Below are 21,866 nucleotides of genomic sequence, written 5' to 3'. Positions count from 1 at the left end.
TAGCACACAATACATCAACATGATGTTAGCCTTGCAACTTCAGTGATACACTAAAGAAGCAATATTTCACTGCTGTCGGAAGAAAAACCTCGTATCTCCATTTTTCACTTTCTGATATAATTTGAAAATACCTGTTGTCCTTTATATTGTGTGTAAATTTCATGATGAATGGCCCAAAATGACTTGGAAAAAAGTTTGACTCCATTGACTTACATTAAAAGTAAAGTAGGTTTTTTCCTTCTCCTGTAAAGTTCTCATTTTGGAGACACAAGGTTTTCTTCTGACAACAGCAATTTGCTCAAAAGGAGAGCCCATCCCACTCCGGGCTGCACAGGATAGTGCAGGGGTGTCCAGCCCTGATCCTGGAGATCTACCACCCTGTAGAGTTCAGGTCAACCACGGTTGATGCCTCTTTGTTGCCCCAGAAAACCTTCACTATTTGGATCAGGTGTGTTAGATTAGGGCTGGAACTAAACTCTGCAGGGTAGTGGATCTCCAGGACCAGGAATGGGCACTTCTGGGATAGTGTAATCACTGGTTAATGCAGTGCCAATAGTTGTTTCACATAAATTAACCCTTAGGACCCAGAGACCGCAAACGATCGGGGTAAAACGATGAATTCTAGTCTTCATAACTTCAGAACGGTTTAAGCTACAGACGTAATACACATATCAGGACATTCAGCAGACCCGCCCCTAACTAATTATTCTCACGTCATCGAGCTGTGACATCAGCATCAGTGAGTAATTCGGCTCGGAAAATCACTCAAAATCCTGATATTATTGCTCTGCTTTCTGCCCTTCATATTCCAAGAAAGGGTTAAAACAGCAACATGATTCACACATCAGATCAGTCATCAGACTCTGATCTCACCATCCAGAGTGATTTCATCTACCTGTTACCATCCATCAGCCAGCAATCCAGCTCCAAAATCACCCATAACCCACTCGCTACTGTTATACTACATCTCTGCTTTTAGCCTTCGTATTATAAACAAAGGGCTAAAAACAGCAACATGATTCACACCAGAACACTCAGAGGAACCTGCCATCACTGGGCAGAGTGAGAGAAACCAGCTCTAACATCCCACAACCCAGAAATACAGCACAAACACACAGCCAGATCACTGTAAAACCTGCTACTAGCTCTGTGCTTTAGCCTTCATTTGGCAGCAAAAGTGTTAATTGCATTGGCCAGACCTGGCCCTGGATCTTCATTTTAACAAATATAGATTCAAGGTTTTGTGGTATCCTTTTACATTACTGACATCCCCGTAGTCAACAGCTGACAAATGCTGACTTCTGTAGCTGCCAAATATTAAACAAGCTCTATTTCTGCTCAAGAATCCGGGCCTAATTCTCGTTTTTGGTTAGTCTTTCCACATGTTTTACTGACAGCTTATCATCAGTCCACATGCTCAAATATTTATAAGAAGTGTAGAGGTGTGAGGGGTGGAGTGCTATAATCACCCCGACTGAGGAGCCACAGGTGCACCTCACTGGGGAACTGGGTCAGTCCTGTCAGCCTGTTCCAACATGTGTTTAAAAGAACCAGTGAACGGCTGCCAAAGCAGATAAAGCCAGACTAGTAAAACACAGACTTCTGCTACAGTTCTCTTACGTAAGTAAATTCTAGTCAAGGTTTTACAACCTTTTGCAGAGCTTTTAGCTTTTTTGCATAACGACAGGGATGCAGTCAATGATAATCTGTATTGCTGATTAATTTAAAGAGTTTTATTCAACTAATCAATGAATTGACCAATATAACACTTATGCCTTCTGGTTTCTTTCCCTTTGCAACATACGTCTTTTAAAGTTTTGCTGGTGTGACCATAGATATACATACCTAGATGCCGTGTTGGGTCCAGACAGGCACGTCAACAGCGCTGCCATTTTGGGGTGGTCAACATCGCTGCTGGACTGCATTCAGTACCATTACAGAGCAGCAGTTTAAGAAAGATACTGTCCAAAATTAGACTATTTCAAGAATATTGTACTCAGACAGTGGGATAGGATTATATAACGGAGGGAACGCAGAGATCCACACTCATGTCTGTGTGATGCGTATTGTCTGTGTGATGTTTATGTAGATATGGCCGTGTGGTTGGTGAAGCACAGAGAACCTGTTGATGTGATTGTTTTTCTCAGGTTTTATATTAAGCTGATTTCATTTAATAGTATATTCAGGGGGTCTTAACTTTATATAGAAGTCAGCTTCTTATTTGGCAGCTTCTTGTTTGAGTTTTCCTGTTCCACCTTAACCGTTGCAGCTTCAGGCACCAGAAAGTGACTGCTGCACCATTTAAGGTGGAACGGGGAAAACCCGAACAAGAAGCTGGCGAATAGGAAGCCAAGTTCAGCTTCGTCCTTCTTACTGTGTTTTGGGGGTTTATTTTATTTTCATGTGTATTAAGATTAGAAGTGATTCACTCATTGAGGGATTTGCTGATGTGTCTGATTGAACTCTTTTTTTAACGTCAGGTGCAGATTAAATACTTTCCTGCAGGTCCGGACGGCTAATTAGCACAATCAGTTATTAAAGAAATAAAAGCTACTGAGAGCCGTCAGTGCAACCTAGAATAATCTGTGTCTGAGGATTATAACAAAACTAATTTGGTGAAAATCGGTTGAGTAATAAGGAAGTTGTGGCTGATTTAATCCTGGGACTCCTCGTCTCTCAATACAAGTGAAATTGTTCACAAGCGGATCTTGACCTCTCCAACATGGCGGACGCGCAGATGTATCGCCTCACATAGAGAACAACAGACAACACAGCAATTAGGTATGTATATCTATGGGTGTGAAAGAACTAGAAGAAGCCATCTCGCCCCCTAAGCTTACTGCAGTGTACTGCAATCTGTCAGAATGACCAAATGTGTCATATGAACTTTTTTTTATTAAAGCAGCACTGCCTAAAATTTTATTGTTAATAATGAAATAAGTAGTACTACTAAGTATGCTATAATATGCTAAAATATGGTGTAATTGCATGCACAACCAAATCTTAGGACGAAAGAAGGTCCAGCTGGATGGCCAGGATGCCCAAGAACCACAGTGTTACACAAACTCACAGTGCTGGTATGAATGACAGGAGATAACACCATCACCACACACATGAAGGATAAAAGGTAGGGATGCCATTGTTATACTAATGAGTCTTGCAGACAGACTATTAATGACTACATTCACTGTTGTAAGATGCTTGTAAAACATAGAGGATGCTTTGAAATAGAAGCCTCAGCTGCTCAGCTTAATTTACTTGAGGTGCGCAGCACCACAGATGCAAAAAATGTGCTGCAGCTTGCTTGCAATTACATATTTTTACTGGAGAGGTCTCCAAAACTTACATAGTGGTGCCTAAAATGGCCCATATTCTGGATGTTTGTGTTGATTTATTTTCCAAATAGAACTGTCCATGAGTATTTTTCAATCTCACTTTATCCTTTAGAACTAAACAGGATGTCTTTAAGCTTTTTGTGCGGGCCCCCTAGTGGCCATTTCACCGGTGGAATGGAAATCGGAAACTTTTAATTATTATAATAAAATAACATTTTTTGCTATAATTCTGTTACCAGATTAATTAAGACACTGTTGGCTCTCTGTGAGTGAAATGTGTTGAGCTGCTAGTGAGCAATGTCTCCAAAGAGACAGCTCCTCAGAGATAAAGTGGACAGCACTGCAGCTTTCTTTATACCAAACAATCCTGTACAGCTGTCCACAATAAAAAAAAATAGCACTTGTGGAACTGGCTACTGGAATAAGGGGTTAAACCTCATATATGTAGATGATCTCTGTTCTGATTGGCTGCCCTGTATTGTGTATTGTGCCTAATTCAAAAAGCAGTCTGGGCTGAAACAAGCCTTATAACTTCAAACCTGAGTGGAAGGGGCTAATCGTCTGTAGGTTGAAAACGTGGCTATATGTAAAGTCATCGTTTTTTTGTGACATCTCTAAATAATAATGAGGACAGAAGTGATAAGAAACAAGAGAAAATGAGAAGGAAGAGGAAAAAGGGAAGAATTTTACTTACATTTGCTCCGGCTGGCATAGGATTCCCCAGATCACACACCACCACCTGGGATTCGTTTTCCACCCTGTGCTCGCAATTGAGAATCTGTAGGTCCTGAAGAAGACAGAGAGAGAGATTTACAATTTTGTCTTGTACTTCAATTAGTATACTAATTAGTATACTAATTCTTAGACCTCTTTATCAATCAGTGAGAAAGCCGATCCAGAATCTATCATCTAATCATTTCAAAAGACATGAACACTAAACAGAAATCCTAGATCAGCATAAATTGCTGTGATTTGGCTTTGTTGCTAGGTTGTCAATGTTCATTTTCCCTTAATGATATCACTTTAATGAAGTCCTATTTAGAAGGTTGGATCAAGAGAGTTAGGGTGGATAGAACTGTCACCATTAGCTGTGATATTGGGGTACCTCAGGGATCAATTTTGGGGCCTCTTTTATTTAGTCTTTCCATAAATTATCCACCCACTGTTTTTAGGTGCAAATGTGTGCAAGTAATGTCATTTAAGTGTATGTAAAGTCTAAAAAGCCAGCAGCACATGAGCAAATCTGTTTCCAAAAACATTGGCACGCTGTGCAAAATGCAAACAGAAAGCAAGGATGTGCAAATCACCAACTGCTGAAGTTTTGAAAGTGAAATGTTTTCCCACTCTTGTTTGGTATAAGATTTCAGCTGCTCAACAGTTCTAGATCTCCTTTGTCATATTGTTCATTTTATAATGCGCCAAAAGTTTTCAGTGGTCACAGGTCTGGACTGCAGGCAGGCCAGTTTAGCACCCTAACTTTTTTTACTATAGAGCCATGCTGTTGTAATATGTACAGAATGTGGTTTGACATTGTCTTGCTGAAATAATCAAGGCCTTCCATAAAAAAGATGTCTGTATGGCAACATATGTTGCTCAAAAACCTTTGTGTATCAATCAGCATTAATGGTGCCTTCTCAGATGTGCAAGTCACCCCTGCCATGCGCACTAATGCACCCCTATACCATCATGAATACTGGCTTTTTAACTGTGCACTGATAACAAGCAGGGCGCTCTTTACCCTGGAGGACACAGTGCCCATGATTCAAGAATTTCAAATGTTGACTCATCAGACCACAGGACACTATTTCCGCTTTGTCTCAGTCCATTTTAAATTAGCTTTGGGCCCAGAGAAGGTGGCAGCGTTTCTGGATCCTGTTTATATCTGGTTTCTTCTTTGCATGGTTGAGTTTTACATGCATTTGCGAATGTAGCAACAAACTGTGTTCACAGACGGTGGTTTTAGGAAGTGTTCCTGAGCTCACGCAGTGATTTCCACTACAGAATCATGCCTGTTTTTAACGCAGTGCCGCCAGAGGGTCCCGAAGTTTACGGCCATCCATTACTGGTTTTTCGGCCTTGTCCCTTGCATACAGAGATTTCTCCAGATTCTCTGACACACGTAATGATATTATGTACTGTAGATGATGGAACTCCAAAGTTCTTTGCCTTTTTATGTTGAGAAATGTTATTCTTCAATTGTTGCATTATTTGCTTGCAATGTTTACTGGCACATTTACAGAAATGTTCAATAATGTGTTCTGTCCCTGCAAATTTAAATTGAATAAACTAAACTTAACTAAACAGTCATCAAAACAAACAGCTCTATTTAAAGCTAGAGATAAGGGGCTTTGTGGCATAAGGCAAAGAAATGTGGGAGTAGGGAGAGAGAGAGAGAGAGAGAGAGAGAGAGAGAGAGAAAGAAATGATGAATTGACGAATGGTAATAACACCATATATCACTGAGGCCCCCTGTCCTGTCATCTCTTTCCCACTCTCCCCGTCATCCCTCTCTCTCTTCCTCTGCATCTCTCTCCATACATCTCCATGCCTGGCAACTGTTTCCTCTCGACCCAAACACATGAGTGGGCCGGTTCCCAGGGGACGCGGGCTGATGGAGCCACGTTAATCACATTAGGAGCCACTCTACAACACGTGCTGCAATTAGAAAGGCCCACGTCTGCTAAACCAATAACAGAGCGAAAGAGAGAGAGAGCGAGATTGTAATCTTAGCGGTCAGTCCGGAGTGCTGGCTGTTTCACACACATGCATGTTAGACAAAAAAATTGCTGAAAATAAGGACCTTGAAGTACATGAGTGTGCCTCGACGCGCAGTACACTGGGGGTTAATGAGGAACTTTGGCAGTAATTAGATCAACATTCCAGCTTTATTACTGCATCAAAGGCCCAGCGGCAGCCCAGCTTGTGTTCCAGCAGAGGAGGATGACAGGCTGTAAAATGTAGTGCGTTTGGGGAGATGCAACAAGCTTGATGGTTCATCAGTTCTGACCTCTGCTCACAAACAACATCATACGCTTAAAGAGTAGTTTGATGAAAAAAAAAATATTTTGCACAGTTTCTCATTATCAAATGTAATCGATAAGCCAAAACTACCGACAAAAACCAGACTCCAACGTGGCTGCTAATGGGTCATTCTACAGAAATGTCCACTTTTTTATCTATCCATATGAGTCACTGGTGTTACCAATAGTCTTGTCTTTCTTGTGTTGCACATAAGAAAGGTGACACCAGAGACATTTTAATGAAAAATGCATTTTACAAAATGGCTGCTACAGAGCATCAAACCACATGTTGTCAATCATGGAATATCCACTAAAATATGAAATTTAATCCATTTGTATTCTATTTTTTCACAATTACCTAAGAATAAAGTCGGTCACGCCAGTGACTTCGGCTAAAAGCTTCATATGAAATCATGAGCTAAATGAGAGAATCTCTGATAACTGAAAGACACAGTGGACTCACCATGTGCTTTTCTTCATAGATCTTTAGAAAATAGATAAAAGGAAGTCAAGTGATGTCATCAGTGTGGTTTTTATTTCAAAATAAGAGATTTTTTGTTATGCAGTAACACCAGTGACATGACATTATGTCATTTAATTAATATATTTCATAGTCATGTATAGATTATTGCAGTTAAAACTGCAGAAAAAACACGTTTTATTACCTCAAAATATGGCCTCAGCCTTTACACATGACTGTGGGGACGAGCTCTTCTGTGGTGTTTGGAATTCTAGATAATTGATTAAATAAACAATATTGCTAAATTGAGGCTCAAAAAGGTGTAATTGTTAAAATAACTTACTGTTTTATTTTAAAATATTAATAAATTGTAACCCTAACATGTTTCATCAAGTGTAACATATCTGTAAATGCTAGGGACACAAAAATGGACGCTTCCATAGAATGACTCTTATACTGTTTTTAGCTACGCAATGTACTTTGGTACGGAGTTAGAATTCAGTTCAAGGGTTTATATGCTCTCATACAAACTTCAATAAAAAAAAATTCAATTTCAGTTCAGAATTCATTTTCACACAGTAAGATACAGATTCCAAATATTTACATTCAAATTCAGATTTTTGCATTTTACTTTGAATTTCTTACAGCAGAAATCTAACTTCATACTTTGTACATATTAATAGAAGTCATACAGTGTCAGAAATCACATAAAACAGTGTTTTCGATCACTTAACAACACTGGTGATGCAAACGTGCGATGCCTCTTTTGTACGAGTTAGAACACATAACCTGCAACAAAGCAATTTTGTAAGCTTTGGATAAGAGCGTCTGCTAAATGCCCTAAATGTAGACACAGAATTTGTAAACTGATATGGTATAACCTTCCTTTGCTTGTTAGCGACATTAGCTTCGTAGCTCCAGTCAAAATGGCCTATTGACTACATTTGTGGATAATTGTGGACATTTGATTTTTATACCAAATGATTCCTTTCTATCTATACTATTGTGTCTATAGTTCATGAAGTGCTTGGAAATGAGTAACAAAGACCCACGAGTGAACTTCTAATGGGGCTCCTCAGACAGGGAAAGTGAAACCACTGAAATGAAATTTCACAGTAAAGCTTAATCAAAATGGTCAAATCGAAAGTCAAAACAGAGCTTGTTTAAACAGAACATCAACAAGCAACAGACTTTAAGGCAGATGGGGAATTCCAGTCCAGATTCCTGCACAGTTTGGTGACTTTCCTGCTCAAACACACCTGATTCAACTCAGCAGTTATTATCAGGATTAGCACGTGTGTTTGTGCGGGGAAAACGCCAAACTAGGCCTTCAATTCCCCATCCCTGCTTTAACCAATGACCCTCAACAATTTGCCAGAATTAAGACAGTATCAAACACACAAACATGTACAGTCCTAAATGAGAACACGTCGCAAAAGGTGCCATAATGTTTGAAGGCCTTTACACACTGAGTGTGATTTACTTGTGTGATTTATTCAGATGATAATAAATTCATCTGAACACGTCAATAATTGATTTTTTCGGGTGGTGAAAATGTGACATTACTTTATTCACCCTGTGTTTCGATTTTTGGAAACTTTCGCTGGCGACTTGAACTCACTGAGCAAACACGATCCTCTCTGGTGTTGGCATGGCGACAACGAAGATGTGGATCGGCTGTGTTCCAGCAACTGGAAGCCTTTGCTTTTTCAACGTCAAGAGCATTAGAATGTCCAAAAGCAGCTCAAACGGGACTCAAAATTGACTTGAGTTTTGTGTGGAAGCACTGAACGTTTAAGCTGCTGAATGAAGCAATAAACCTCTTTAATTTACTCACTTTCTCAAAATGCCACCTTTTTCTCATTGTGTGAGGTGTTTGTCAGAATGAGTACTAAAATAGGCGGCGTTATATAAGTATAATGCAGATGCAAATATCAAGAGTAGAAAAGAATTTGTCAAGAAAAAGACATAGAATTGCAGGATTGAGTGAAGGGGGAGTGCATTATGGGAAATGCAGTCCACCCATAACACGCTTGCAATTGGGTAAAGGAGAAATGCATTATGGGTAACAAAGTTTACCTCTCGCCGGCGCTCCATACCATTGTAGTCCGCCTCTGGAGGGAGCCGCACCTGTAACTCCGCCTCATATGCTCCCTCACCGTGATTGGCTGCGTTGATGGTGAGCAGAAGTGGGTTGTCGTCGCCGATGACGAGCTCAGTGTGGTCCCTATGCGTGACGAGCAGGAATAATAACACGATTTAAGTCTGTTTGTTTCATCTAAAAAAATAATCTGCTTTTGACTGAACGTTTAAATATTTTGATTGTGTGGAACGCTAAAAGCTTTAGCAGGCCCCAAACGGGTCAGACATAAACACTGCAACAGCCGGGATGTTCTTGAATCTTGGATGGCCAAAACCTCTACAGTATACTTTCTGTGTACGTCCAGCTAAAACAAGGCCTTGTCCATACAATTTAATATATACAATTAGGATGTAAACAAGTACCAACGCACATGCAAGCACGGCGGGATGCTTCGTGCAAATCAAACAAACACAGCGGCACTCGCTTCCAGGGACACACATACATATACAACAGTGGACTCACATTTTAGCAGAGAGCTTTAGATCTGGGATGCACATGTTGTCGTCTCCGCAGTCCAACAGGATGTTTGCCTGAGGGCGAGAAGACGATAAAGAACAAATAATAAAGTCTTTATTCTGTTGTTCTTGTTTCTGTCTCCGTTTCCATATGGACGTGGTTCGTCTGTATTTTGCTCAGCATTTAGTGACCACTTCTGTTAGAACGCAATCGCTCACACACACCTGTTCTTGATGGAAAGTCATGCTGTAGTGGTCCAGTATGGGCTGTAGCTGCAGGCCGGGAAGTGGGGCCGTCTGATCCAGGCTGTAGTTCAGAGCCACACTGATAGGACTCAGCTTATCTCTAAACTCCGCTTCGTCCTACAGGCAAAGTAAAGATAAAGAGAAAGAAAGAAAAGGAAACGAAATGATTCTCGGTAAGGATTTTGGGGTCCCTTAAGTTCTGGGCCAGGGGTCGGCAACTCAAATGTTAAGAACATTTTGTCAAGTTTCAACAAAAAATCAAACCACCTTGCGAGCCACAACATTTCATGTCTATTTTATTGAAGTGACGTTTTACCATCTTGGCTGTAAATAAGTCCCAGTATGTGATAATGTACTAGTATAGGCTAAAAATACAGACTTACTCTGCTCTGCTTTAAGCTTTAGCTCAGCTGTAGCCACTTTTCTCACATCTCTGGCAGGACACTTTTCCACAAAAGTAAAAGTTTCTTGTAAAATGTCTCTCAGTGTTTGACTTCTTATGAGGCTGAAGTCAGCTACTCATTCGCGGCTTCTCATTCGAATTTTCCTGTTCCACCTTAAACGGTGCCTGAGGCACCAGAACATAGTCAACTGTTGCACCCATTTAAGGTGGAACATGAGACGGAAAATCTGAAAAAGGAGCTGGCAAATGAGAAACTGACTTCAGCCTCGCGACTTTTTAGTGTTTGACAGTTTCTCGCTGCAGATTAAACGTATCAGGAGACCAGCTGGAGAGATTATAAACGCAAATAAAGTCCATTCGTCTCCAAATTATCGATGTTCATCTTAAATCTTTCTCTTTGCCTTTTCGTTAGCTACTAGCTATGCAAGATTGTCTGCGTTGCTATGGTGACCAGTAGTCTGCATGACAACCTTCAGGGTTAAAGGGTGAATTAGCAGTTCTACATTAACTCCAGCGTTTAAGACCATTTATTGTTAAACTGTGTTGAACGATCAGCAGAGCTTTATTTTACTGTAAAGGAGGATTATTTTATTTTTACCTACAAATCTGAGCAACCAGCGTTTTGGGCGACAAGAGGCGAGAAGCCGCTGCTGGTGTGAACGCAGGGTAATATTTCTTGACCCATTCATACCAGCGTAACACACTAACACACCACTACCAAGTCAGTGTCACTGCAGTGCTGAGATCCATTCATTCATAGTGTGTTATCTTGGGACCTTTTTAGTTTTCCTCAATCTCACACCATCTTCTCCTTTTTTCCTTTTCTTTTCTGCCTCTCATCTGCCCTTCCTCACTCCTGCCTCTGATATCACTCTGAGTTCTTGGCAGGAGAAAGAAGAGTCAACAAAATGGGTTCATAAACACCTCCCTGCTGTGGAGCCAAAGACAATAAATACACAGAGCTTAATTAAGTTCACTCAGAGAGAGAGAGAGAGACAGAGAGACAGAGAGACAGAGAGAGGGAGGAAGAGAGAGACAGAGAATGAGGACAGAGTGATAAAGTGAGACTGAAAGACAAAAAGAGACAGAGAGAGAGAGAGAGAGAGACAGACAAAGAGAGAAAGACAGAGAGCGTAAGAGAGAGGCAGAGAGTGAGAGACAAAAAAGAAAGACAGACAAAGACATACAGAAAGGAAGACAGAGTGAGAGAGAGACAGAGATACAGAGAGAGAAATAGATAGATAGTGATGTAGAGACAACTGAGAGAAAGACAGAGATAAAAAAAAGATTGAGAAAGAGGCAGAGAGAGAGAAAAAGAAGAGAGAAAGAGAGAGAGAGAGAGAGAGAGAGAAAGGGAAGGATAGAGAGGCAGACAGAGAAATAGAGAGAAAGACAGATAAAAAAAGATTGAGAAAGAGGCAGAGAAAAAGACAGAGAGAAACAGAGAGAGAGAGAGGGACTGGATTGAGATTTCTAGGCTGAGGTCTGAGCTTAATCATCCACCTCCCCTACACACACACACACACACAAACACACACACACACACACAAACACACGCACACACACACACACACACACACACACACACATACACGCACACACACACACGCACACACACACACACACACACACACACACACTCACCCTTGACACTCTGGATGTGTGTCTCAGCACTGCAGTGATCTTATCCTGCTATTCCACTCTGGTTTGGCTGAATGACTATGTTCCCAAAGTTCCTATAGTTACATGAGGACGCACAACCCCCTGGTCCCCCACTTTAAGTCATTAACGTGTCCCTCTCAGAAAAGACTGAGCAGGACAGTCTGCAGTCATAGAGCTTCAATTTTCCCATCAAGAACACAAGCTGCTCGGTTTGGCCCACAGAACACTTTCTCATGGTTTTGGTCGTAGAAGTGATAGAATAAAAAGCTTTGTTTGAAAATCTGGCTTTGTGTCTACGACCTCCGCACAACGGCCATCAGAGTACTCTGTTTAGGCTTCTGTGGTTATATTTATGACACCACAAAACCATTTAACAGATTCAGCTGGAATTGTGTGATGGTAGTTACGTGTTTTCTGGGCTTTAATAGTTCAGAGGAAAACTGAAATTATTCCCTGACTGATTACATTTGAGGAAAGAGGAAAACGGTTTAAATGAAATTTAGTCTGAGCTCTTCCCCTGAAGTGGTGCAGTGCTGGGTGCTGGGAACAGCCGTGTAGTGCGGGCTATAGCTGACCCTCAGATAGATGGTGTGGTTGAGGCAGCGGCGGCGGTCCTGTTGGCCTAGGAGCAGTTGCAGGGTTCGGTGGTGCTGGTGGGAGTCGAGGAACAGAACCCGCTTCACAGCCCCCCGCTGCTTCAGCCAATCCAACTGCAGCTCCATACTCACAGCTGAGAGACAGAAGAGTAGGGTTAATAAAGAAAGAAAGAAAGAAAGAGAAAGAACAAAAGGAGCAGGTAGAAGGTATATTATCATGTTTCTACAGCTCTTCTATGGTGTCCCATTTCTGGATCAAAACACTTTGGAGCAACTCCAAAGCAATGAAACACTGAAGCAGTGAAGCAGTGAAGCAGTGAAGCATTGAAGCAGAGAAACAGTGAAGCAGTGAAACAGAGAAACAGTAAAGCAGTGAAGCAGAGAAACAGTGAAGCAGTGAAACAGAGAAGCAGAGAAACAGTAAAGCAGTGAAGCAGAGAAACAGTGAAGCAGAGAAACAGAGAAACAGTAAAGCAGTGAAGCAGAGAAACAGTGAAGCAGAGAAACAGAGAAGCAGAGAAACAGTAAAGCAGTGAAGCAGAGAAACAGTAAAGCAGTGAAGCAGAGAAACAGTAAAGCAGTGAAGCAGAGAAACAGTGAAGCAGAGAAACAGAGAAGCAGAGAAACAGTAAAGCAGTGAAGCAGAGAAACAGTAAAGCAGTGAAACAGAGAAACAGTAAAGCAGTGAAGCAGAGAAACAGTGAAGCAGTGAAACAGAGAAACAGTAAAGCAGTGAAGCAGAGAAACAGTGAAGCAGAGAAACAGAGAAGCAGAGAAACAGTAAAGCAGTGAAGCAGAGAAACAGTGAAGCAGAGAAACAGTGAATCAGTGAAGCAGAGAAACAGTGAAGCAGTGAAACAGAGAAACAGTGAAGCAGTGAAGCAGAGAAACAGTGAAGCAGAGAAACAGAGAAACAGTGAAGCAGAGAAACAGTGAAGCAGTGAAACAGAGAAACAGTGAAGCAGTGAAACAGTGAAGCAGAGAGACAGTGAAGCAGAGAGACAGTGAAGCAGTGAAACAGTGAAGCAGAGAAACAATGAAGCAGTGAAACAGTGAAGCAGTGAAACAGAGAAACAGTAAAGCAATGAAGCAGTGAAACAGAGAAACAGTGAAGCAGAGAAACAGTGAAGCAGTGAAACAGTGAAGCAGAGAAACAGTGAAGCAGCGAAACAGTGAAGCAGAGAAACAGTAAAGCAGTGAAACAGCGAAGCAGAGAAACAGTGAAGCAGTGAAACAGTGAAGCAGAGAAACAGTAAAGCAGTGAAACAGTGAAGCAGAGAAGCAGAGAAACAGTGAAGCAGTGAAGAAGTGAAGCAGAGAAACAGTGAAGCAGTGAAGCAGTGAAACAGAGAGGCAGTGCACACACTTTAACTGCTCTGCTGTGTTCAGCAGTGAAGAGGCCAAATACACTTCATTACAATTAACCCACTATTTAAAGACCAATTAAAGGGTCAGGTTTCACTGCAATTTCAGTCCATCTGTGTTCAACAGACTAAACTGAATTACCAAGTTTATAAAGACAAACAGAGCTAATATACTTACCAACTCTGTCTGGGATCCCAATGCCAGAGACTTTGGCACACACATCTACTCTCAGACTGAAGGAGAGGGAGAGGGAGAGAGAGGGAGAGAGAGGGAGAGAGAGAGCGAGAGAGAGAGAGAGAGAGAGAGAGAGAGAGAGACATTTTACATGTTTATAAAGTTTTTATAATTGCTCATAAGCATTGTAGGTGCTTCACAAATAGCTGCAGGCCATCTATTTAAAAAGGCATTATAATGAATAGGGACACTTGAGTTACTACATGTTTATAAGTCACCAAAGAATTCATTATAGCTCATTATTAGATCCTTATGAAGCTTTATTAGAGTTTATAAATATGCTTATAAAGCATTGTTGCAAAGTTACAAAGAATTACGAGTGCATTTACATAGGAATTTGCAAGCTGGCCACACTCATGCTTCAGAGATGACCCAATCACTGATACAGTCGCATTTCTGCTTTGACCGCTGTTCTCAACTTCGACATTTGGATGAACAATGTTAGCAGTTTTTCAGTTTCAGACTGAAGCTTCAATCAACTCAATGGACAGGGTGGACTGCTAGTATTAATTATATAACTCGACTCAGTCTGACCTCAAATCAGCCGCCCACTCCACACTCTCTTCTCTCTCCCTCTCCAATTGTCTCCTAATGAAGGCCTGTAATTTGAGCTGCCCACACAATGGCATGAAATTTGCACTTCCTGTGCTGTGGACATGTCCATACTGACTGAAGTCAGGACCCTTTCTGGAATTTAGAAGGCAGTGCTCTCAGAACTCACTTTGAATGCACACCCTGAAGGACTGCAGTGGTCAGTTAAAAGCTATTTCAAACCACTGGTTCGATAGCCATGGATAGCCAGGACACATTTTTATAAAAATCTCATGTAATGCTGGGAACTGTGTGGTCAAAAACCCTTATCATTCACTTTTTTTTTTTTGCACCAGCTTTGCTGTTCCAAAGACTGGACACTTTATTAAAAAACACCCTCCTTTTACCTCCACTGACTGGCCACTTTATTAGAAACACCCACATTGTACCTCCATTGATTGGCCACTTTATTAGAAACACCTACCTTGTACTTCCACTCACTTGCCACTTTATTAGAAACACCCACCTTGTACTTCCACTCACTGGCCACTTTATTAGAAACACCTACCTTGTACTTCCACTCACTGGCCACTTTATTAGAAACACCCATCCTTTCTCTTGCCCTGTTCCATTTAATTGATATTGAATCTATACTTGATTATAAAACAAAGCATTTACTTTTATATTAGAATCTTAGGCCAGGAAATATATTTTGCTTTTGTTTTCAAGTAGTCCTCATCTTTTCTGGTTGACCCATTAGAGCAACTGACACGCTCAAATCGTGCATCAACAGAAACATCAAAAGGCTAAATCTTTTAACCAAGTGACCAGTGAGCGTAACTTTACATGTGAAATCTGAGTTTTTCATTTCTGGTTGTGTCGTACAGTTTCTGGGCAGCGTATCAACAACAATTTCTAAGAACATTTTGAAAGAGCAGTTTGTTTTTACAGTGTGTAAGAACGTTCTGCAACCTGTACCTCTGTGATATTACGTCACATTGCCTCTCTTATACACACACAAGTACTTATCACTGCCAATATCGGTACACCACAGGAAGCCTCCATGAAATCTACATGAGCTGCGTAATTAACTTAGTGGAATGTAAAATTGACTTCACTATGAGAAATTAAAGTCGTTTAATATAGCAGCATTTCATTTCCAAGTGACGGACCTGTCACGAACAACACGCTCACACCCTCAGAAAAACACATTAACATAATTAGAACTCGGTTCTCTTCGAATTCTCTCACACCTCAGCAGCTGCACCTCAGCGTGTGTGTTTCCGAAGTGTGAAAGTTGTGTGAAACTTGCAGTGGTCAGTCCAAAGGTATTTCAAACCACTGGTACGATAGCCAATCATTGGCAAAACAAAGTTAATTTTTGTTGGATCAATTTTTATAAAAGTCTCATGTAAAGCTGGGATCTATGTGGACACCCACTTTGTACCTCCACTCACTGACCACTCTATTAGAAATGCCCACCTGGTACTTCCACTCACTGGCCAATTTATTAGAAATGCTTACCTTGTACTTTCACTCACTGGCCACTTTATTAGAAACATCCACCTTATACTTCCACTCACTGGCCACTTTATTAGAAATGCCCACCTTGCACCTCCACTCACTGTCCACTTTATTAGAAACACCCGCATTGTACTTCCACTCACTGTCCACTTTATTAGAAACATCTACCTTGTACTTCCATTCACTGGCCACTTTATTAGAAACACCCTTCATTTCCCTCCACTCACTGTCCACTTTATTAGAAAGACCCACTTTGTACCTCCGCTTACTGGCCACTTTGTTGGAAACACATACCTAAGTGACGGGACCTGTCACAAACAACACGCTCACCCACCCCCACACCCTCAGAAAACCACAGTAACATAATTAAAACTTCGTTTCCTTCAAATTCTCTCCCACCTCAGCAGCTGCACCTCAGCGTGTGTTTCCGGAGTGTGAAAGTTGTGTGAAACCTCATTTTTAAAATGCCCAAATGACCACACAGTTCTGAATGCATGTAATCGGTAATACCCGAATGGCCCATACACGTACACAAACATCAGCTTTATTGAGTGTGTCTAGGGTTGAGTTACCCATAAACACCTGAGGTTGTGCTTCATACATAAATATGGAATACCCACAAGGCCTTGTCCTGATTGCCATGGAGACCAAGGCTACGACCTCTTCACAATATAGCAGTTTCAACTCATTAAACCTGAGTAAACCTAAAGCTGTTGGCTGGATATTTTTGGTTGGTGGACTATTCTCAGTCCAGCAGTGACACTGAGATGTTTAAAAACTCCAGCAGCACTGCTGTGTCTGATCCACTCAGACCAGCGCAACACACACTAACACACCACCACCACGTCAGTGTCACTGCAGTGCTGAGAATGACCCTGTTGAGGAAAGTGCAAGACCAAATCCAGCCCAGTGTGTTCTGCTATAACCACGGCGACCCTGCCGTGACCCCTCCAGTGGTCTCACACATTTAGTGCACAGCTATGACCAAACACATGTGCTCTGTGCACCATAAGTGTGTGTGTGTACAACACATGTGCGTTTTTAAGGCAGGAAGTGGCCCTACCGAATAACTTAATGATGCTGCTCTGTCAGCCTCGTTAGTAACGTTCTCTCATGACAAGCCTAATTACCAAAGACAACACGCACATATATGGACATACACACACACACAAGTGCCCAGGGGATGACCCGTGACCTTTGCTCTGACCCCAGAACAACTCTTCCTCGCTTGCAGCCCATCTGCCAGCAACAATTACTGCACAGTACTCAGACTATTAGTGGCATTCGGTCTGTATTTGTGCATTATTAATGTCCATCATTCCCAAATACAGCAGTTCAGACAGAATAGCAGAGGCAGCAGGTACAAACCACAGCAGGATAAAATGCAGCATGGACTTATTATGTAGTTTTTAGGTAAAAATAAAATAATCCTGCTTTGCAGTAAAATTAAGCTCTGCTGACAGTTTTAACAATAAATGGTCTTAAACACTGGAGTTAATGTAGAACTGCTGATTCACACTTCAACCCTGAAAGTTGGTGCGCAGACTTCTGGTCACCACAGCAATGCAGACAACAGTCTCACCTAGCTAGTAGCTAACGAAAAGGCAAAGAGAAAGATTTAAGACGATGCATCGATAATTTGGGGATGAATTGACTTATTTGCATTCATAATCACTCCAGCTGGTTTCCTGATACGTTTAATCTGCAACAAGAAACTGCCAAACACTAAAAAGTCACCAAGCTGAAGTCTCTCCTTTGAATTTTCCCGTTCCACCTTAAGTGGTGCAGCAGATACATTCTGGCACCTCTGGCACCATTTAAGGTGGAACGGGAAAATTTGAACAAGAAGCTGGTGAATGAGAAGCGACTTCAGCCTCATAAAAAGTCGAATATTAGGAGACATTTTACATGAAACTGTTCTACTTTTGTGGAAAAGTTTCCTGCCGGAGATGTGAGAAAAGCAGCTATAACTGAGCTAAAGCTTATTTTTATCTTATACTAGTACATCAGCACATACTGAGACATATTTACAGGCAAGATGGTAAAATGGACATAAAATGTTGTGGCTCCCAAGGTGGTTTGATTTTTGCTGAAAGGACAAAATGGCTCTTCTTAACATTTGGGTTGCGACCCCTGATGTAGTTTAACAGGTTCAAGTAAAAAGTGCTTCTGGAGCCATTTTACAGAAACTGCTTTAACCTTAACTTCAGCAAATCTTCAGTAAATCTTTATTTAGGAATTTGTATCTTATCTTACAGAATCTTAAATTAGGAAATTCTAAACTATTCACTCGAAGTTGGCAATCAGATACTATGTTTGTTACCAAGCAGCCAGCGATATGCACACATAAAGCTGAAACACAGAGATTTAATCAAAATAACATTAAAAATGTAAGTTAATTAGCTTGACAGCTACAGTTACTAATGTAAAAGAGGTCTAAACTAAACTGGGATAAACTGGCAGTTAGGAATAGTGCAGTGGCACGCCGTGCCGTTGGTGCTTGCCAAGTTTAAATTTCCCAAAGCTGTCAACTTTCCTCATTATTAACCACCATCACTGTAATATTTTATTTGATGTGTTTTTTTTTTTTTATAAATAATAACATACAAAGGTGATAAAAGGGAACAAGGGAGCAAGCCTGCAGTGCTCGGGATTTTTTTCTAAAAAACTGTTGTTTTATAATGACTACTGTCCTAACTGAAGTAGTCATGGTGACTAAAGCATCATATCTTAAATTCGGAAATCTTTAGCCGGTGTGTGAGCTGCACTAACGTTATTCCTCCTAATAAACAACCACACGTTCAACTGGGTCTGTGGATTATTCACCACCATCGCTGCAATATTTTGTCTGATGAGTTTGCATGAACACTATCAAACAGAGGTAATAAGAGGGGACAGTGGAGATTAAACAAGACAAACACACCAACAGAGACAGGCACAAACACACCCAGACACGTCCACAGTCACACAAACACACCCACAGACACACACACACACACACACACACACACACACACACACACAAAACCATTAACACAAAAGAGAAGACTGGAAAACAGGATCTCTCTCTCTCTCTATCCTCTATCTCTCTCTCTCTCTCTCTATCCTCTATCTCTCCCTCTCTCTCTCTCTATCCTCTCTCTCTCTCTCTCTCTCTCTATCCTCTATCTCTCCCTCTCTCTCTCTCTCCTCTCTCTCCTCTATCCTCTATCTCTCCCTCTCTCTCTCTATCCTCTCTCTCTCTCTCTCTCTATCCTCTCTCTCTCTACCCTCTCTCTCTCTCTCTCTCTATCCTCTCTCTCTCTCTTTCTCTCTATCCTTCTCTCTCTCTCTATCTATCTCTCTCTCCCTCATCCCAGTAGAGGTTGCAGATGTATTTTAATAGGCTACTCTCTTGTTATTACAGAATTCCGCACTTTAGTGCTTTTTGTCTGTCTTCCCAAAACCTCGACCGCTTTGTTTCAGAAGCCAAACCTAACACACACACACACACACACACACACACACACACACACACACACACACACACACACACACACACACATCCCAAGCAGTCAAACACATTAGGTATGTTTACAGTAAGGCCCCCCTCAAAAGTGCCTGTGGGACCAAGAATCTGTCCATACACAGGGGCAAAAACACAGGGCTGTGTGTGTGTGTGTGTGTGTGTGTGTGTGTGTGTGTGTGTGTGTGTGGCTTGGCAGAATGTAAAGAGAATGCGAGTGTTCGACTTCCATAAACCAACAGTCATTTTAGCAGCTGAATCAGAACTGCTGTGTTACTGTTGAAGTACACAACCCACTAAACCCTCCCCACTGCGAGTGGACCCCATTTCACTCAAGCAAATGAAAACAGACAGGCTTACATTAAGGGCCCGAATCATGGCAAATCACATTTTCCTGGCTTGTTTGAAAGTACTATGCAAAAAAAGGGGACTGGAGTCGCACTTGAATCACACGTCGACCGACTTGCAACTCAGACTTGCCCTTAATAGACTCACAACTCGACTCAGACTCTAAACTTTCGTGCCATTCAGCCTGAGAAATGGCATGAGGTAAATAAAACTTTTCGGGTGAGCCTTTGCCTTTCAACACAGCCTTGAGTAACGAGCATTTAAAGTATTTTTGGCTAGAAAACCTTCGATCTGACGGATAAGTGCATTCCTTATAAATAATATTGAAGCAGTAAGCCACAAGAGGCCATGCGTTACTGTGATTTTATCATGTGAAGGGTGTTCAACTCCCTTCCCTGTGGTAAAATCGCAGTACCGCACAGCCTCAAGTGGCTTATTGCTTTTATAAAACAGCGGCCGACATAAAATATGATAAAATATACAATTTTTCTGAACATAATTTAAGTTATAATTAATAATAATCAATATAAACAAGTACCCCATCAAGAATGTAGTTCCTTTAGAGTATGGTATTGTTGCCAAGCAGCCATGGACCACTGAATGAGCAGAACGTTCAGTCACCCATCGCTGTATGTCCTGGTCATTTCATGAACTTTTAAACTTTTTGCCGTATAATAATGAACATCTGATAACAGCACTGTTTAATACAAAAACTTGTACTTTATAAGTTCTTCTTCGTCACCAAATGACAACCGAGTCTCATTCAGCACCAATCCAGTGGCGCCATCTTCTCACCCTGGAGCTGAATCTCAAACAGCTCTCTGCTCCCTACATAGTGCACTACATAGGAGTTTAAATACTGGATCCTGCAGCCAAACAGTTAATAATATAGCTACGAAATAGTCATTTGGGACTCAGACTCATCCACACTCGATAAATGATGCACTATTTGTCTGTAGAGGCTAGAATTTCTAAACCTTCATAGGTAGAACACTATTTAGGGAGGACGGAGCCGTTTGGGATTCAGCCTGGGTTTGGCGTGACTTCTGACTGAAACTGGGACATTTAAAGCATGTAATTCTATTCAAGTGACATTGCTTAGACTTTTATAGTTCACAGTTAATTATACTGTAAGTGCTTTAATTCAAGCCTGTGATATTAATGATGGAGTTGTTTAGGCTCTCGTCTATCTTTTAGCCTGTTAGCTAGCTGACCAGCCTAGTTCTAGTTAAGAACATAAGTTGTCAGCCCCTCAGTTCAAACAAAAAAACAGGTTCTTACTTCATCAGTACACTCGGTGGTCCATGTGAGCAGCATGAGAGTCAAAGATTATTCCATTTACAGCGCAAGCGTTTTTCGTGCTGTGGCGCAGTGATACAGAGTTCAGTTGTTGTGAGGCAGTCATAGGTGTAACGGCTTTGAATGTAGCTCAGCCAATCAGATTTTAGCATTAGTGTAATGCACCTTCCTAAAAGACACCCTTAACAAATTTAGAATGGACCACTGAAAATTTGTGAACATTTTATGAGCAATAAAACCAATAAAAATGCTCGAAAATCACTTGGAATAAAATCTCTTTACATCAACTTACAAGGCAACACTTAACTGTAGGGTGCTGTTCATAAGGCTGCAAACCATCTATATAATACTTAAGGTTGTCATGACAACTGACATAACCCTACATAATAGTTTATAAAAGCTTATTCCAATAGGTGTCATCTGTCATAAAGTCTACCTTCGCTGACTTTGATAAAAAACGGACAATTTAACCTTTATAGCCAATGTTGCGTATTGTAATAAGCATTTATAAACAGTTATGTAGGGTTGTGTGAGTTCTCATGACAACCTTATGTAGCATTATGAAGAGCACCCTACAGTAAAGTGTTAACACTTACAATAAAAAGTATTTTTAAGAGTGTTTTGACTGAAGAAAACAGCAGAAAACTATACGTAATAGTTAGAAGAAATGAGCAGACTTGGGCTTTAAAGGTCACGACTAAAGACCCAAGACTTGGACTTGGACATCTCAGAGACTCGAG

The 21,866-nt window shown here is 41.1% G+C and overlaps 1 protein-coding gene across 1 annotated transcript in view; it reads right to left on the bottom strand.

Moving 5' to 3' along the window:
* The window catches only part of itga8 (integrin, alpha 8), a 154,880-nt gene that overhangs the window by 51,735 nt on the left and 81,279 nt on the right, over positions 1-21,866 (bottom strand). Inside the window, exons 17-22 of the mRNA XM_036558569.1 lie at positions 13,863-13,918; positions 12,300-12,454; positions 9,639-9,776; positions 9,421-9,488; positions 8,895-9,042; positions 4,030-4,122 (exon numbers count right to left, since the gene is read on the bottom strand). Coding sequence (XP_036414462.1) covers positions 4,030-4,122; positions 8,895-9,042; positions 9,421-9,488; positions 9,639-9,776; positions 12,300-12,454; positions 13,863-13,918 — 658 coding nt within the window. The remainder of the gene's footprint in view (positions 1-4,029; positions 4,123-8,894; positions 9,043-9,420; positions 9,489-9,638; positions 9,777-12,299; positions 12,455-13,862; positions 13,919-21,866) is intronic.

The sequence above is a fragment of the Colossoma macropomum genome, unplaced genomic scaffold (genome assembly GCF_904425465.1).
Source record: "Colossoma macropomum unplaced genomic scaffold, Colossoma_macropomum, whole genome shotgun sequence".
NCBI classification, from domain to species: domain Eukaryota; kingdom Metazoa; phylum Chordata; class Actinopteri; order Characiformes; family Serrasalmidae; genus Colossoma; species Colossoma macropomum.
Note: the sequence above shows the minus strand (reverse complement) of the source record. Positions and strands in the feature narration are given on the sequence as shown.